At 37.6% G+C, this 19777-nt stretch overlaps 1 protein-coding gene across 1 annotated transcript; it reads right to left on the reverse strand.

Annotated features, from left to right (window-relative positions):
• Window positions 1-1242: 1242 nt before the first annotated feature.
• On the reverse strand, window positions 1243-16433 carry ZDBF2 (zinc finger DBF-type containing 2). Its single transcript, XM_077181297.1, has 7 exons — window positions 16381-16433; window positions 14565-14671; window positions 13922-13964; window positions 13289-13340; window positions 12622-12727; window positions 11653-11780; window positions 1243-8586 (listed from the first exon to the last, which is right to left on the reverse strand). The coding sequence occupies exons 2-7, from the start codon at window positions 14664-14666 to the stop codon at window positions 5766-5768; spliced, it is 3252 nt and encodes a 1083-aa protein (XP_077037412.1). The 5' UTR covers window positions 14667-14671; window positions 16381-16433; the 3' UTR covers window positions 1243-5765.
• Window positions 16434-19777: the final 3344 nt, after the last annotated feature.

The raw sequence follows: 19777 nt of genomic DNA on the forward strand, positions 1-19777 counted from the left end.
AAAAACCTGTTTATGATTCCCAGAATTTGGGAAAAGCTGTATTTCAGTTTTCCTTAAGGGTAGAACACTGACAAAAAAAGAACCTAAGTTTAGAAAGGCTGAAACTGTTAAATCACAAACTTCAATAATGATGTGTTCGTACGTTTCATGAAAAATGCTTCTGCACTTCAATAAATAATTATGACTTTCAGAACCATCAAAAGACAATAATTATAACACTAATTACTCCAGTGAATCCCAATCCAACCAAAACTGTGCTATTAATTCCATCATAACTCTCAAACACACCAATTTGGACTGGATCTCCCTTCTACACTCTATAAGCCTTTTATTTTTATGAAAAATATTTCCCATGAAAGAGCAAGCACCTGACTTAAACTTTGGTTATAGTATCATGCTTGTAACTCCATGTTTAGATGGCTGAACAATTATTTCTTCAGTTAAATCACTATTTGATAGCACAGTATTAACTTCATTCAGCCAACTACATAATACATGGATATTTTCAAGTATGGACTGAAAACTGCAAAGCATGTCCTGAAATTTTATGACTTACTAAAGCCTCAGGAAACCACATGCCTCTGCTTCTCAGCCATTTACTGATCTGACACATCTCTGTGTGTTGCTCCTGTAAAAAAATCACACTGGTTTAAACAGGCACTGCTACAAACAGCAAATGACTAACAAATTTATAGAACAAGGTATTATACTGTGCAAGGCATTCCAGTAATCTGTTTACCATACTCCTAAAAGCATTGTTGCACACAGTTTTGAAAAGAGTTCTGCCTGCCTTTATTTGGTCTATGATTACAGATGCCAAACTGTTTTGCATAAAGTAGAAAGCTGCTTAAGACTATAATATTTCTAGCCCCTGCTGTCATATAGTAAGTGCACATTCTCAAAAAACTCTTAATGAGTAAGTGCTGCAGGCATCTGGCTTGCCATGTGGTTGGGGCTTCTTGGTTTCACGCTGCCAAAATGAAGTTAGACATTTTAAATGTATCTGTCATCTTTTCAATGCCATCCTAGGGTGTCATTGCTTCAGCTGGCAGAGAATAGGATGAATCTTGGCTTCACTGAGTCAAGATATCACACCATTGTTAACAGTTGTTTAAATTATGACTGTCTGCCTTCATAGTAGTAGCTTATTCCATAGCATTCTGTTTGTGTTCTTTCCACAACAAATTATAGCAAATAGCTTCAAGGTAAAGTCCAAGAATAAATAAACTCCAAAAGCACATATTCAGTCTTTATTTTATTAAAACAAGATTTGTTCTGCTGAAGGAATGAATGAATTTATAACTGCAAAACAAACAAGGAACAAAACCTTTGCTTCTGGGCATGCTCAGAACTATGCTATTACAAATTTTTCTGAAAAATATTATCAGGAATGCTGTAATTCAGTAGATAAAACATTAAAGGCAAAAATTCAGTGATTTTAGTTACATTAGTGAAAGTGATACATTTTGCTTTTCCTATCTGTCCCCGAAACAGCAAAAGCTGAAAACCCCTTATTTCCAGTATGAGTTCAGATTACTTTGTTCTCAGGCAGAGTGACCCCAAGGGAAGAAGAAAGGAAGACTGGCAAAAGAATCAAGAATCATCATCCCACTCCTGTTTCACACTATTCAGTGAGGTAAAGCAGACTCCCAAGCACAGGAGCACCTGTGCCAACCTGCCCTCTGCACTTCAGACTGGGACAACATCCTCTTGTCACCTGTCACTGATTTATTCCAAACAGAATGTACTGCCCTGAAATTTAGCTCTTTACAACATAAAAAAAGAAATCCAAATACATGACTCAGAAAAACAATGGAAACAACAAATCTGAAATAAAATGAGCAGAAGATACAGAGAAAGAACATCCAGCAACACCACTGAACCAGCCTGTAGTATTGCTGTATCCTTACAAACCCACATTGTGTCAAATGACCACAGACAAAAGAGATAGAGAAGCAGATAAAAAAATTACAATATCAAGCAAAATTATTGCAAAATACATAATCAATAACAACATGAAAACCACAAAACACATTCTCATTTGGGCACAAGTTCAGCATGAAACTTAAAACACAATTTCAGATGAAGCCATAGGCTCATTATAAACAGAAATAACCTCATTTATCTGAGTCCCAGAGAGGGGTACTTTCATAACACAATTACCAGAACATTGGATACAAACCTGTCAGAAATAAGAAGAGAGCAAAAAAATCCTATCAGAAAATTAACTGAAGAACTACAAGGTGCGAGTGTCAGATATCTGAAGTTTTGGGGGATTACTATTTTATGTTTGGTTAGCACCTGGCACAATATGAGAGAGTCACACTCATGATTCACAATCCTAAATGAATAATAAAAATCTATCTGCTTACAATAAGACTGTTTTGAAAGGTTTAATGAGTACTTTATGTGGGGAGAGACTTTTTAAAAATTATGAAATGCATAATAAAAACTACAAACAGGTCAAAATTGCAAATGTACTGAAGAAGAAAAGGTAACATTTTTCTCAACTATTAAAAAAGGTACTGGTTCTAACTGCTGCCAATTTAATTCATAAAGCATGACTTTATTCCTCTCTACTCCAGCTCTTTTCTTGCTTCTCTATGTTAAGACATGCAAAAATACTGACAAAACCTCTTTGCCTCTTTGTCCACTGATATTAAAAGAACCCAGTCTCCCCCCACAACCAAAAAAAAATACAAAAGGGAAAAAGAAACACATACAAAAACAGAAACAATATCACCCAAAAACAACCAACCCACCCACCAATTTTGGAGACAAAGTATTTCAGTTCTCAAGTTTGCCATTGCTGTAGACTACACAACCGTGTTTTGAAGTATTGGTCACGCTGCTAATGAAACAATGTTCTATTCCATAAGGGCAGAAACTCCATTACTTATCTAACAGGAAAGTGCTTGCCTATTTCTCAAGACCCCAGAATTTTCTCCTTCTTTGCAATATTTTGTTTTGCAAATATGTTCATAATTCTCATTCCAAAGCAGTTTCTGCTTTTGCTTCTCATATCACAGTATTTCCTCTTTTTCCTAGTGGTCATCGAACATGCACAGAAGAGGCACAGATTAACATCCAAGCCTACAGTAAACCTTATTTTGACAATGTCAACCACATAAATGTTTCCAGACTTGTACCTCAAGTCATAATTCTTCTAATAAATTTTTATGTACTTTTTTTTCATTTTTCTTTTTTTTTAAGGAAAATATATAGCTACTTACACTCTTATTTGAATATAACATTTTTCTTCTAAAAATCTCACCCTGATAAGAGGGTCTATTACCAAAAACAAAAGACATTACAGTCTAAAAACATTAGTAATTTTATAGTCCTCAACACATCTTTATTACTCAAGATTTCAAGGAAAAGTTGTGCACCGGAATAAGACAAATGTACAATGAATGAGTATGGAGAACAGTATTTTGACTCTAAACAATTAGTTAGTGTTCTTAAAGTACAATGTGCATTAAAACTTATTCACACACAGAATAATTCATGCTCTTCACATGTGAAATACTGTGAAAAATAAGATGGAAGAAGTTAGATAGGAAAACATTCTTGTATCATAAAAATATGTTAGAGTGGGACTTAACTATAATTAAAGCTTTGCTTTAAAACAAACTTTATTTAAAAATCTTCTTTTGCTTTATCTAAAAATTAGCTTTCTATAAAAACCATTCCTTTAAAACTTTGCTTTAAAAACATCAGTTTTATGTTAGACAAAATATTAAATTATACAGGCACAATTAGTTGAGGGCTATAAAAATTTATATTACAGCCCTTCATTTTCCAGTGACTTGCATTACAGTCATAAGATTCTGTGTCTACTGACAACCATAGGAAAATTCGTCCAAAGAAATCAACTTTTATATAAAAAATAAAATAAATTAAAATAAAACAAATTTAAAAAAAAATCTGTCAGACCATATTTGACTTGTAAAGGAACTTACTTTCCAGTTGACACATGCACATCTTTTATTTATCTTAGGAAATATGTATATACATTAAAAACATCCTCAAAACATCCTCAAAATATTCTCTGAACATGTGGTTCATGATGACAGCTTTTATATTTCCTTCAGATACTGTATATTAAAATAAACCATTTCCAGGTCCACCTTTATCTCAGCCCAAATCTGTGACCCTTGACACTTCAGAAAGAAGTGAATGAAGAATCAAGAAGGGTTTTATTTTCTGGGGGGAACATGCACAGATATTTTCAATGCCAGAGACGGCAAGGCCTGCTCTTTTCCACGTTTTTCTTGCGTTCTGAAAAATGTACTGTACCACTAGAGAATTTATGAAGACCTTCAATGTAAAATAGATTATATAATATATCAAATTGAAGATTTGAAAAACCAAAGCCTGGATTATGATGATGTTTAACTGCGTGCTTAATTTACTGGAAATTAACCATTAATCTTAGGTTTTAAAGCACAGAAACATCCGTGAGACTCGCTTTATGTCTCCTAAGCACATCAAATAAACTGTCATCATAACAACTATCAAAAAAAGAAAAAAAACCAAGCAACTAAGCTAAAACACCATGGGTTTGGGGGTTTTTTGCCATAAAACCATAGTAGATGGAACATCAGGGACCTAACTTGAATCTCTGTGGAATATAATTTTTATTCAACCAGGTTTTTTAACCAAATATTTGAACTCTAATACTTTTAGATGGATGCTGTGTTAGGTTTATTTAAATATTTTACTGAAAATTTAGAAAGAAAGTTTGCACTCTAGTCCATAAAAATTTAACCAACACTACACCAAATAAAGCCAGAAAAGCACAGAACCCCAAACTCAAGGCTGACGTTCTGAAACAACTTGCTGCTATTTGGTTTTTTTTGCATTATAACTTTTCCATCCCCCCTCACTAAGGAATGTAAAATTCACCTACAAACTTAATCAACAAGTTATTAAAAACAAACAAAGAAGCCCCCAAACATAACCCTGTATTTCTTTTAAAATTCAAGATTTCACCTCAGCTACCACCACTGAAACAGTTCCCTAAGGAGACATATTTCCTTACCAGCATGGTCCATTATTGCTTGATGAGAGCCCACAGTGACTTTCAGTTAAAAAAAAGAAAAAAAAGCTTTGGACACGATTTCAGGAACAAAGAAGTCAATACAAAAATGTGTAAAATTATATTTCATTTCAAGAAAGCATTGATTTGATCTGAATTGTATCATACTGTATTAATTTTAATGCCATTCCACAGGCAAGTATATATTATGTGTTGAATTAGGTGCACGTATACACAAACACAAAATACATACACAGAATTCAGCCCTGATTGATGTGTCTTCATTAAATTTCTAGCATAGCAAGTGAGTCATCTTCTGCACTTTAGAATTACGTGAAAAATTTTAAATAGGCACAATTAATTAACACAGCTTCTAGATTACCTTATTATAGTGCACTGTTACGCACTGATAATACCATAATAACAATATGATACCATTCAAGGTCATTTTGCTGATGTACAGGTGAAGACTAGTAAATATAAGTGCTTTTAAATCAAATCCACAACTTCTGCAGCTTTACACAGTAGAACAGTGCAATACATTGTCCCCATATTCCAGGAACAAGAGCTGAGTTTACAGTTGTATTTATTTCACATTAGACTGGCTCTGCAATTTCTGGAGCTCTAGCATTTCAACTGCATTGTCTATGGCCTTCTTTTTTCCTCCTTCCTTCTTCCAGGTGCTGGCTATAAAAAAAAAAGAAAAAAAAAGTTCTTTTGGTAGCTAGCTCTCACCTGGTAGTACAAGACAGTTTCGAAGTAATGGTACAGCAGAGGTTCTTCTAGAGGGCCGGTTCACAGTGCCAGGATGACCCCGATCTCCACTTACTTCCCAGCTCCTGACTTTGGAGGAAGCTTGCTCTGGTTTCTTGGGAAAAGATTCTGATGTGACTTTCTGCCTTTTTTCAGGAATCCCTGTTACAACTGTTGAGTTCAGAAAGGCCCTTTTTGGTTTCCTCCTCACCTTTAATTTTTTAGCATCAGGCTTTTCTTTCTTAGGGTGCTTTCCCACTGTAGTTTTCCTTGTCTGGTACCTATGGATGGAGAAAGCAGATTTCTGGGCACAAGGCTGAAGTTGTCTTCTCATCCCCTCTTTCTGCTGTTTTTTAGTTCTGGACGTTTGTTTGCCTGTGGTTACTCTGTTTCCTCTCCTCTCAAGAGTACATCTGACAGACTTAGATCCTGCAGCCTTTCTGGAAAAAACTGGTTCTTTGTTAGTGCCTTCTTTTCTCTTCCATATTGCTTTTGGAGTCTCCCTCTCTGACCACTCACTCCTGATGGAGGTCAGAGGAGTTTTGGTAATTCTATTAAATGGGATTAATCTATAATCTCCTTCTATCACAGAGTTCAAAGGTGAAATGATTAGGTGTTTAAAAGAGTTCTCAGATACAAGACAATCTGTTTTTTCTGTGGCAACAGATGGTCCATCTGCCTTTTGACTTGAGGCTGTCTCATTCCTTTTATCTCGATCTGGTAGGAAAGATGCTGAAGAAGAACTACAGAAGTCTGACCAATTGAGTGACTTTGATGGTGTGCTTTCTCTCTGTGTATCAGCTAGTTTCTTCATGTTTGTATCAAAGCTGAGACTTCTGAAAAGCTGGCGAACATGAGAGGGCTTTTTGGCCTTTTCTCCAACTGTACTCTTAGGAGGCGTTTTCAGAATTCGATTTGTCAGTGGGTCATAATATTTGAGAGAACACTGTTTGTATTTATATCTTACAGAGTCCTTGCTATCTGTGGAGTGATGATTCTTCCTCATTTTGGGAATATCTATAGGTTTACCTTTGCACTGTTTTACTTCTGGGCACGAGAGTACATACACCACTGTCTTGGGCTGTACAGGACTCATGATCTTGCTATAGGACTCTGGAAGTTTAAGGGCACATAGTCTAGTTTTCATGTTTGGAGTTTTTTCATTCTCCAGACATGCAACGCTTGCTTTCTGATCAGCTGGATCAGATTCCCTTCTAGACATTTTCCTTTTTGCCACAGGGTAGTTCAGCAGACTTGTTTGGGTGCCATGGCTGACTTTAACCACCTGACACCTTGAAGCCAGGCGCCATGTCCTTTTCCTAGGCATTTTTACAATTTGTGGGTTGCATAGTGTATCTGAGGCCAAAGACGGGTTATCAAAATCAGAGCCACCACTTAAAGCATCATTAAATTCTGGCAGTGCCTTAACTGGTGCATTTTCTGTTCTATTACCCTCAATAATATTGATCTTTTTTTCATCCTTCTGCTTTTTTTTCTTCATTCTCTTCCCTGTACAATTGGCTGAGGATTCACTGTTAAAGTAGCAGCGAAAACGACCTTCCCTGAAATCACGCACAAGTTCTTCAATTTTTATATCATCTTCATACATTATTTGAGACCAAGTTTTTCCCACAAAAGAAGGAGGCACGTGAGGCAGGGCTGGAAGAACTGGTTCTTCGGTATGAACTACGACATCCTTTTTCACTGCTTCTATTTTCTCTAATGACTCAGTTTTTAAAACAGAAGAGAGCTGTGTTCCATAGTCCTTATCTTGCAAACATACTTGGACCTCTTTCAGGAATTCTATATCTTTTATAGCTGCCTTGGGTAAATCTGTTCCTACCTGGATTGGTGCATCACAGTCAAAACTCATTTCAGAGCCCTCTAAATTAGTATGGTCCAGAAGTGATGAAAAAGGTACGCTGGGATTATTCTCTTTTTTGAAATAAATTTCTTCAGATGTAGTTTCATGGCAGTATTTCACAATTACATCTTCAATAGTCTCATCCACTGAACTTTCATCACCTCTGTTTGTCTTTATGTTTTTGCATCTTGCTAGTTGTGGGGATGTCCCAAGATCTAAGGAGCTGCTGATACCCACAGTATCCCTGAGATGGAGATCAGACACCAAAGTTTCATCCTGAGTTCGTAAACTATCTCGCTTTGAGAGAGATTGACCTGAGGTAATAAAGGAAGAATTGCTGTGGCTATGTGTAGGATTCTGATGAGAAACTGAAGGGCATTTTGGGTGAACCAGTGCTGGAGCAGGATTCAAGCGTGGGTTCAATAACACATCCCTACTGCAGACCTCCACTGCTCTTTCATCACATCCTCTTCGCAGAAACAGATTTGATGCTGCCAAATCCCTCACATTTTTTCCTGTTTTAGGATTAACAGAGGAACTGTGGCTTGTAGGACTGAGAGAAAACTGCTGAGGTACAGGGCTCACAGCTGTAGACTGACCTTCATGGCTATGACCTGCGATTCGAGCACGTTTCAGATTTACCCATTTCTTATCACTACAAATGCCAGCAGACTGCTGGGATTTCCCTGGAACACATTCCTGGCCTCTTTGAAGTTTTTGAAAACCTGCTTCTGTAACAAAAGTTTTCTTCGTGCCCTCCCGAGACAGGCATGGAACAGAAGAGCCTATTTCACGAATGGACTCCTGGTCTTTGCTGGAAATCTCCTGTTTCTCACTATTCCTCTTTTTCTGCATCTCTTCTGAGGACGGGCAAGAAATCCTAGGGGCCTCCAGAGTGACGGGGGATGGCATGTCATCATAGGTTGGTCTAAAGGGGAGGGAAGAGAAAAGCAGCTAAGATAAATACTGTAAATATGCTAAAAATGTTTCAAACAACAGCAGTGTGGGGGTTTTTTAAGAGTCATTACCTACACTGTATCACTTCTAATGAATAAACTGAAATTACTATTTCTGTTGTTCTATCTATCTCAGAGATATTCAATTTTTTAAAATTATGGAGGCGGAAATGCTCCACAACGCTAAAGATAACAATTTGGGCATTAGTCTAGCACCCTCTTTATGCAATCATCAATTAAGAATGGCCAAACATAGATTACAATGATTTCATAAATACAGCACAGCAGAAAAAGTAAAGATATTTCCTTTGTTTGAAGTGATAAGCCTATAAAGAGGTGATTTCACTGATCATACGATCATTACTTAAAATTGAGCTTGTAAAGAAATGGAACATAATAATAGGACACAGTATAAAACCATTGTTGAGTATAAATGCCCTTTAACCTACAAAACACGGCTGCCTGATAGGAACTCTGCACATGTGGCCAAGGAATTCCATGTTTACCGTTTCTCACAGACATACCACAGCTTCTGACTCACTCCTGCAAGAAGCCAAGTTAGGATAGCTCAGTCTTGCAGTGACAACAGGTTTTTATATATTCTGTAACTGGCAGTTCTGTCTTTAAGACTGCCTCAAACACAAGGGTTTGTGTCTTCCAGAATTAACACAGGTGACAGATATGGACTATTTTTCCTATGCAACACAGGAACCCACAAGGCTTTATGTGGAGCAGCCAGGCAAATTTAATGGAAACAATTTTTAAAATACGTAAATATAACTGAAGAAGAGAATATTGTGTTTCACTCAAAAATTATAACCATCTTGTGAGACCCAAACGGATGCTTACTTTAATACATGGCAGACATCAGCTAACAGAAGTATTGTGAACAAATTTTATAGTACAGTAATTTCCTTGGTTATATAACTAAGACTACATACAGTTAAGGGATATAGGACTGAGTAAGCAAGAGAAATCTCATATAATGAAACATTTAAAAAGAACTATTACTATATGAATGCAAAGTAATCAAATACATCAGATGATCAAACAATGCTTATCATCTGAAATGCTGCTTTGCCCTTGCATGGTCACCTAAGCTTGAAATAGGACCTAAAGGGACTGCCAGAAGCAACAGAATTAATCTTTTAGCTTCCTAACTTCAGGGCTCTTCCATCTTTGTGTGAAACATCTTTGCATCCTGGCACCTGGACCTTGCTGAAAGACTGAATATAAAATTAGATAGATTTTCATATGGAGAAACTATAGCAAACTCCTAGGTCTCTAGCTCAGTTAACAGCCTACAAGCACTTCTCAAAAATTACTCTTAAGCAAATGTCCCTGGGGGATGAGAACAGAACAACAGTTTTATATAGTTAATAACTTTTGACAGTTTTGCTACAAATTATCCCCTTAAGTAGAATGAAGATTTACTTTCTAAAATGCTCAATACTATTTCCTTAGGTAAAAAAATTACATACCAAGTGTTTGGAGGAAGGAATGATTTGGTGGTTTGTGGGTGTTTGGTTTTGTTTTGTTTTTTTACTGGGGGAGAACAACAATATCCTTTGAAATTCAGTATAAGGCAAAGCTCTGATGAATTTTTCCTTTTTCCACATAACTACTAGGTATACTGGTTCTGTAAAACAAATCAAGTCTTACAAATATTTCCATAGTCTTTTTAAATTACACATAAAGATCCCTTGTATGAATTCAGCTAAACAGTAAAAACAGGTATTTAAAGAACTGTGTGAAACTGCATATAAACCCAAGTGTTTTAACATGAGAAAGAAGAGAATCAAAATCTTACCTCAAGTGTCAGTTAAGATCATAACTTTCTTTTCAGAGCACGACCACAGCATAAATCTATTAATGCTTTCTTTTCCATCTTTGCTTTACTTCCTCCAAACTCTGTCTAGATTTGGGATTACTTACCACTCCTTCCTCCAACTTAATCTAGATTTTATATATTATTTTTCTCATTCTATTCCTTCTACCAACAAATTAGAGGAATCTGGGTAGATTGTTTTTCCTTGTTAGTAGGTTTCATTCAGCAAAGGTGTATTAGTGACACCTCCAGAGAAGCCCGTCTTAAAGTGAATCCTATATTTTCTCCACAGCAAAAAATGCTGAATGTTCTTGACAGTGCGATAAAATCTATTTATTTAAGATGGGAGGACAATTTATTTACTTGTGGTGACATGTACATCATGTCCTGGGCTAGTCTGGCATAGACATGCATATTAGCTAGTTCTGGCATATCCCTGATAATACCAATGAGTGCTTTCAGACAAAACACCCTTCTGCTTGTTTGTCAAGACATATAGCAGAGTTGCATATTGAGAAACACTGTACAGTGCTGGGATCAAACTGGGATTTTTGTCTGCCTTTCAAAACATTACAAATGAGGTTTAATGGATTTTCCTTCATCTACAGAGAAAAATTTAACACACTGATCCTCTTATCACTCTTGAAACATGCAAATGATAAATAAAGGGAACACTTTCCAAAATTTGAGCATTAATGAATTGGCCAATTAATGTAATTCAAGTATTAATTGAACAGGCAAACTGGAAGGATAATGAAAAAATAAACATGTAAATACTTACCTGACATAATCAACAAACCAAAATTATAAGCTCTTTCAAAACACGCATAAAATATACTGCTAAACATAAATATATAAATATATATATATATACACATATGGCCCAGAATTAAAATATTTAGAATAAAACATATAATGCTCAAATTTTAAGAATTTGTAAATGCATGTGAGATTGTACAGTCTGCCATTGTAAGTGCTGACCTATATATTCCTTCTTTTTCAGGTCTTCATATTTAAAAGCTACTAGTGGTGTTGTTTCAAATCCATACGTAGTGAAGTTTTGTCTTCATATAAACAGCATTTGTCTCCATTGAGCAAGTTTCACCTCAAATGAGCCAAATTTACTGCTCAGCAGTAGAACAAATACAGGAATTCATAACACATGCATTCCACTAATACAGATTAAAATAAAAAGCCTTCTGTATTATACCTGCTGTCATGGTATCTGTGGGGATGATGCTGCAAAACATCTTGAAGGAAACGCTCCATCAAGCTACTGGTACCCGTACGATTCCTACAGTATGTTGTAAAATGTCTGTGCTGGGAGCTGAAAATGTGCTGGGGAAAGATGCAACAGATGATTAGTCTAATACTACTGCTAACACACAGGCCTAGTCCTAAAAATTCCTTCCCAGGTTAAACGTTACACCATTGCTATGAAAATATTTAAATAAAATCTTCTTTTACTATTTGAAAATCTTAATTGAGATTTTTTAAGTATGTTTAGGCAGTCTCAAATAATACTAAAATGTATTGAAACATCTTTCTGAGTTGGAACTTAAATTAGTGGTTCTGGTAGCTGCTGACAAATCTCTTCTAACTAGTACAAATACTCTCACAAATCCAACAGCTGCTCACAAGTCTCTTAACCAGAACAAATACTATAAATGTATGTATAAATTACTTATAATATTCTTGAACTTAACATGAGCAAACATCCTGCAATTCAGTCAAATCAACAAGAATTTTCTTAGGTGCAGAAGATTAAATAGGCTTCTACTTTCTCATTTTTCTCATTAAAAAAGTCTGTAAGACAGGAGACTGACAAAAGAACTGAAAACGGTTGATCAAATGTCTCTAGCCTTGATATCGAAGATATTACTATAACCCTAGTACTTTAAAATATATAGAGATTTCAAGATTAAAGACACAGAGAAAACCATCATGGATGCAATGTGTGGCACTTCAGAAAAGCAGCTGTGTGCCACTCCATCAGCATCTTCTACAAGAGGTAACAAATAAGCAAGGGATCTTCCTGAGGTCACATATTGTGCAATTCACAAACAGCTCATTTTTCACTCAGTATTGCTTGTTTGGTGTAGAAACTGATATTTATGAGTTGATAAAGCCTTAGGTACTCCTTGCTATCTGCTGCTAAATTATGCAGAAGCTGTCTCACCTGCTCCAGATTACTGTAGTGTACATGGCAACAGTTGCAGTATCCTTGTCTATTTTGCACAGTGGATGCTGCAGGCCGAGGATGTTCTTGTCCTCTTCTGTGTAAACTGAAAGAAGCAGGTAATTTTGTCAAGACATGTTGTGTTGTTTAATCCATGTCCTTAGCATGGAAATTCTAAATATCTATCTTCCTACACAGATGGGAAAAACTTGCAAGATAACTGTTTCCATTTTAGAACTGTAATGGTGAGACTATGTATTTTAAAGTATTCTCAAGCAAATTTCACTAAAAAATTTTTTTCTTAAATGCAGAACAAAGGATAACAGCTTGAAGGCACAGTTAGCTGAAATCTGAAAATGACTGCTTCTAAAGAAAAAGGTAATTTTTCTTTTCATTCATCTGTTTGTTAGTATTTTGAAATAAAAGAAGAAAAGACAAAAAACACTTGACACCTACAGAGTAGTTTGGGGCACTACAACATGCCTTCCCCACAGTTTTTACCAGTACATGGGTGTAAGATACAAAGGATCTCCAATCATACATTTAATCCCTTTTGTGTCACTGTCATCCATTACACAAGGTAACAGACAGGCTGAAAAGCAGATTCTTCCCATTTTACTTTGGTAAGCAGTAAGCTGGATGCCAGTTATATCATCACCTAACTTACCTGCTACTGCTGTCCTGTCGTGGAGAGCCCTCAACACCATGTCTTTGGATTCCTACAGAAAAACAAAAACAGAAAAACAAAAACAACCAAGAAATAAACCAACCAAACACATAGGTACAAAACACAAAAACCAACAGAGTAACATGAAGATGGAGCATTTTACCTGCACCTAGCTACTTCTCTTACATTGCATTTGTCAAAACTACTATTTTAAAGGAAGATAAAAGGTTTAGTAAGTTCAAAAAGGCATGAAGAGATCCTTTTGTTCGTAAAGTTCATCCAACAACTTCATAAAATAAGCTTTACTCTTTCATAGCTGAGGTGAGTGAGTTTTTCTACTGATTTGTCTGGGTTCAAGACTAGGCAATCCACATTGGTACTGCAACATCCATGATTACTGAGATAAAATGTAAAGTGTCTCAAACAGCTTACAACAGGACAAGAGAATTACACCTACATGGAAACTTGGTGGATGATTCAGAAGTCACTCCTTCCATCTAAGTTCCATAACGAAACTTAAGAAATCAAAGTAAGCAACTGAACTACAAGATAAACTAATAGTTCTATTGATAGTTATTACGTTTTTAAATGTAACTGCAACAAAAACTACTTTGAACTTTTTCAAGTTCTTACCTTGTGCTGAAGAAGCAGAATCTCGTTTGATTCTCTCAAACATCTGTAAGTAAAAGAATTTTTAAAGTCAGTCCATCCTCGTACTCACTGTATCCTGAAGCTCCTCCTCAGTCCAAGCTACAAGCTCTTTAAAAGCTCTAAACTGTTTCAGCTACAGACCAATACCTGATTTAAATGAAGCTGCATTCTAAAAAGAAACTTCTGCTTTACTAGGTTACCCTAATATTACATTTAGCAGTACGTTTTAGCTTTGATAGAAGGGGCTAACTTTTAATTAATGAAGTCAAATACTATACTTATGAGCAGAGCACACACTCTGTTAGGTTATTAAGCAGTAACCTTGTCAAATTAATTTAATTACTTAATTTCCTAAGTTGCCTTAACAATTAAGACAAGAGATATATGTAAGAAAACCCATATGAGACCTATACCACACAAAGTAATTATCTAGGCTGGAAAAGTAAGCCTTATTTCTCAAAAGATCTGCCCATCGATTTTGAATCTCACAATTTTAAATAAAAATATGACTGCAGCAACAAGCAGTTATGTGCTCTAGGGTGTCCAAACACAAAGGACTTCCAGGTGTTACACAGGCCTTCTATGCTATGGAATGTAAACATTAAATCAGCTTTCTAGTACCTACCTTAGAGTCACCAACCTTCCTCATCCACCAAAGCTGACTCCAGACTAGCAAGCAATAAATGTCAAACAGGAGGCCATTTGCAGTGCAGGACACTTCTCTCATCCCATCTGCCAACATGGAAGTTAAAGAGCCTTTTAAAATAACATTAATAATGCATGTTTTCCATGCCCTAAGGCATGTAAATTTTTCTGTACCATTTTGCAAACAGTTTAACAAATGGATAAATCTTTTTGAAGTCTACAGCACACCTTTTTTTAATATGGAAGTAATTTTGACAGTCTTTCCTATATAAATGTTGACCATTCCTTCTGGAATAACTTTGTTTCTTCTTTCTTCCTCATAGGCCTTGTGTACTAAACATTGTTGTCCTTTCTGAGACTATGCACTGCTCATGATAAAATACTTGAGCAGTTATAGCAGTTATGGTCAGAAGGAATATCTTAACAGCTCAACTTTAAACAGCCTCTAACCCCCCAAAACAAAACCATCCACCAAAACACCAAACTCCTACTTCCGATTGTGTTACAATATATGTAATAATAATAAAAAAACAAAATAAACAAGAAACCCCAGCTGTTCCAATAAACCTTTTCATTTGGCAGCTGAGAAAAGGTTTTTGGCCAGATCAACTGATCTCAATAGTCCTGTTCTATTTCCTATACACTGCCAGGAACTGAAAGAAAGTGAAGGAAAACCACAGAAAACTATCCCTCATGAGTGATGCCTTATGTAAAATCACTTGTTCTACCTGCTTGAAGTCAACTTCCTGCTATTTTAAGTCTTACTGTACACATACAATGTTATGATAAAGCTGCAAGTGTAGCAACCACAGAGGAGACAACCCCACGGGTGAGGCAGTCAGGCAGCCCCACAGCCAGCAGGGGACACCACAACCATTCATCCCCACCCACTGCGCCAAAAGGAGATTAAAGACCCTCGACACACCAGCGTTTAGTTCCATCACAAAGATGCTGAGGAGTGGTAACTGCAGTATGTTGGAGAATGGAGGAAAATCTGTTGTCTTAGAGGAATTTCTTAGAGGAAAGCCTATTCTCTTTATATCAGTGTTTTGAAAAACCACTAGTGTACAGGATATACAGCTTGCTTATCATCTGAAGTCAAGCTTAATCCCACAAGCTAATAAAATTAAGGAAATCTGCTATGTAGATGCCTTATTTATGTTGCCAAAATCTGGATTGCCCAAGATCCTTACTTTTTTAAAACAGGGACTACAGCTATAAATCCACAAAGGATTTTTCAGATGTTCAAGGAAAGACTGCATAATTCTGCCTTAGTTAAGATATTTACAGTGGGAACTATCTTAAACTGTTGGATTAAGAGTCAATAAATACTATCTATTCAAGATAAAGCTTAAATATTTTACAACTAAAAAAATCCTTTAAATTGTAACAAATGTATAAACAACCAGTTACATACAGAAATATTTGATTTCGTAAAATTCGAATAAATCTATTTTAGCAGCTGTCTCTAAAACCAAAGCTTCGTTTTGGCATTCTGATAGTATCTGGGTGTCAAAGGCATCCGATAAAGTCTCCAGAGCTTCAAGAGGGACCCTCCAGACAGTGTCACTCTTGCACCGCAACAAGTAAAATAAAAAGGGTGCAAAAGCAATAAAAACTGCTCCTCGAAATACACCCCATAAACACCTCAGCCACCCCTTCACCTGCGCTGGGCAGGCAGGGGGAGAACAAGTCCCTCCCCTAAGCAGAGGCACAGGCAAGTGCCTTCCCACAGCGCAACCACATCAGGGAGGCGGCAGCTCCGCTCAGGAGCGGCCTCTGCCCCGTGGCCTCACCGCAAGGCGCGGGTCCGGTCCCATCCCGGCTGCACCGAGCCCGCGCTGCCCGCCTGGCCTCGCCCCGTCTCCCGCCGGGCCCCCCGCCCGGGGCGGAGCCGCCCGGCAGCCGAGGGACCGGGGCCGGCTGTGCCCGCAGCAGCTCCGCCCGCCCCGCCCCGCCCCGCCCCGCCGGGAGCCGCCACCCGCGGCCGGGCGCTGAAGGGACGCTGAGGCGGCCGCGCGCTCCTCCACCCGCTCCCGTTCCCCGCTGCCGGCGCCGGCTCACCTCCATCATTCCCCGCTCGCTCTCCAGTGCCGCCCTGGGGTCAAGGGACGCCATCCTCTGCTTCCTGCTCCGGGTCGGCGGGCCGCGCCCCGCGAAGGGAATGGCGGGAGCTGCGGTTCCCGGGCCGCTGCTCCCGGCCCGGCGCGGGCGCCTCCTTCCCTCAGCGCCGCGCTCCTCCCGCCCGGGATCCCGGCCCGCAGCCGCCATGCGGCCGAGCTGTCGGAGCTGGCTCGGCGCGCCTCGCACAGAGCCCCGGAGCCTCGGAGCCCCGGAGCCTCGCTTCCTGCAGCGCAGCCGCTGCAAAACTGCCCCAGAACACCTCGGGGTGGCGTCTTTTGTCAGCCCCGGCAGGGTGGTTTTGGTTACGGAAAAGTAACCTCTTAGCTAAGTTTCATTTCAACAACTGTACTAGTCATTTTCTCCTTCAAAACACACTATTTCATGTACTTGAAAGTAAGCTAAAGCGTTACCTTATTTAATTTTATTTTCGGCCATTAAAAGTAGTTTGCTTTACACGGTATGGATTGTTCAAGTAGGTTTTATCAGAACGTTAAAGTCTGACTTTACCAGACTTAATGCTAAAGCTGCTTTGCTTATAAGTGGGCTTAAGAATGTGACCTTACCTCAGGTTCTCTTATTTTCATTTATAGGGTTTTCAACGTTTATCTCATCTCCTGTGGGAAACCAGCCATTGCATATTTCTCTCATTATGCTGAAGCAGCAGGGTGTTTTCAGTAATCCAGGCAGACACAAAGTCAACACAACACCCTTATGTGTGAAGACAGGTGCAGATACAGACTTGGATTGTGCAATGGAGGGAAAACAATCCTGAATGCACTGCAATACAGAAAATTTAAAGAAGTTGCTGTAAAAAGGCGCTGCTGTGTGGCTATGTGATTATGAAACCATTGCTTAGAAATGTCCACCCACGCTGAGCAAGTAATTCAATACAAATTTCGTATGACAGAAGAGTAGGAGAAGGCCTCTCTTTAGGAAGGCTGGATTTAGTTGCTGTTGGATTCTTTTGATACATGCATGCCTATGAATATATCTTTCTTGCTGAAAAATAAATATTTATTATAAAACAAAAGTTGCCTGATGATATTTTGTTGCTTAGTATGATACACAACTTGGGAAAACTGGAACTTTTGGCTGAGAGCATTTGCACGCATGGAAGGCTCAGGCACGTGCCCAAATAATTGCACGTCACCAGAGCTTCATTATTTAAATATGTGGCAAACACATATATAGACATGTTATCTTAGGCTAAAATAGTTTACTTTTATGGTGGTTTATGGCAGGATTAGTGAGTTACTGTGCCTGTTGTAACTCCATAGCTTACTGAAACAAAGGAAGCTTGGTTACATAGCTGAGGCACTGAAGTTTTTTTTCCAGAATGGCTCCTATGAAACAGAAGCCCTTTTTAGCTATGAGAAATTGATGCAGTCTGTCTTATAATGCCATACAACATGTCCTCAGAATATTCCTGAATATTTTTGCAAGATAGAATGTAATATTCTATCTCTTGGACTGTAACTGAAAGATATCAGAATTTTGGCTTGTGTTGCCAAGTGTTTCTTAGCTTTCAACTCTTTCTGTATTTATGAGGTAGAGGTTGCACCTTGATTCAAATTCATGTAAGGCATTGAGAGAGATTACTGTCCTTCAGTCTCCTCTTCCCAGCTAGGGAACTACTCCTCACATATGACCATTGAGTAGGGCTGACAAACTTCCCTTCCTCTTAAAGAATTATACTTTCTCTTGATGTAAGCATCAGACTTTTTTTTCTCTTTGCTGGTGTCTTTTCTCATGTATTCAGATTTTAAAAACTGCCCCATACCTTTCACTGCACTGCTTTCTACTTTTACTTTGATTTGTTGTCGGTTTCACTTCTGTTATCCAAATGTAAGTCAAAGTTGTACCTATGAAATCATATAGACAAATTAACAGACTCTTTCCTAAAGAGTGTCAAATTGCTTCCAACAGCTGTGTTCAGATTGGAAAAGAGAGAATGTGATGAAAGGAAATCAAGCTTGGTAAAACTAGCTGGCAGGAAATTCTTGGCTAGGTTTTTAGTTTGTTGCATATGTACTTTATGCATTCTGATGTTATAAGCCTAATTTATCTTAAATCGTTGTTTTGGTAAAGTTCTTCAAAGGATCTGAGCTAAGTGTTGACTGACTGGCAGCTGAAGTTCTGAGGCTTGAGCCATGCAGAGGTTACTTTTGCCAAATGTTCCCAAGGATGGGTGGCTGGTTTTAGCCTGGACTGTAACAAGGCAGTGTGACTATGTGTGTAGATTTTAGAGAACTTCACATTCTGAGTAACCTTGGGGAAGAAGTATCTTTCCAACTTTACAGTTGAGTGGCAGTTCTATAGTGCCTGGCACTGTATTAAAACCTTTAATTCCTAAGAAGTAATTGTAGTCTTTCTCTGAAAAATCTGATGTTGGCCACTGGCCAATATCAGGTATGCGACTTACGGAATAATTATCTGGTCCTCTGTGGTATTCTAGTTTTCCACTTTATTATGAATTCTGTGATATTTAGTAAGGTTTTTCAAAGTAAAAGAAAATAATTCCTCACAAGTGTAAAAGGTAAGGATAATCTCTTCACAAAACAGAGCTTCTTGTTTTCTTTGCTTTTCTCAAACAGTTTGCTGGGATTGACAGATTACTATTACACATTGATTCTTCTCTATTATAAGTATTTTTCTCATTTTTGAATGAAAAACGTATGTTTTTAAAAAAAATAATAATGGTCTTTTATTTACTTGGATATGGCACTGAAAAGAAATGAAAACCAAAGCAATTTTTTTCTCTTTTTCCTAATTGTTTAATCAACCACAAAGCTTGACAGTTGTGTAATAATTGAAACATAATTGGATAGTGACCAAGAAAAAAATCTAATATATCATTTAGAAGCTTTAAAAGACAGCTTTAAAAAATCATTTTTGAAATGCATGGGCTGATCATTTTCTCCTAAAAATATTATTTTAATTTCTTGTAATCAGGTCTTAAATTTTTAGAAGGTGACTTGAAATACAAAACAGTTTGACTCTTTTTCCAATATCTTGTTAGAAGAAAATCCTTCTCTAGTCAATTTTTAATTGATATTTAGAAGCCATGCT

Source organism: Agelaius phoeniceus, chromosome 7 (genome assembly GCF_051311805.1).
Source record: "Agelaius phoeniceus isolate bAgePho1 chromosome 7, bAgePho1.hap1, whole genome shotgun sequence".
NCBI lineage: Eukaryota > Metazoa > Chordata > Aves > Passeriformes > Icteridae > Agelaius > Agelaius phoeniceus.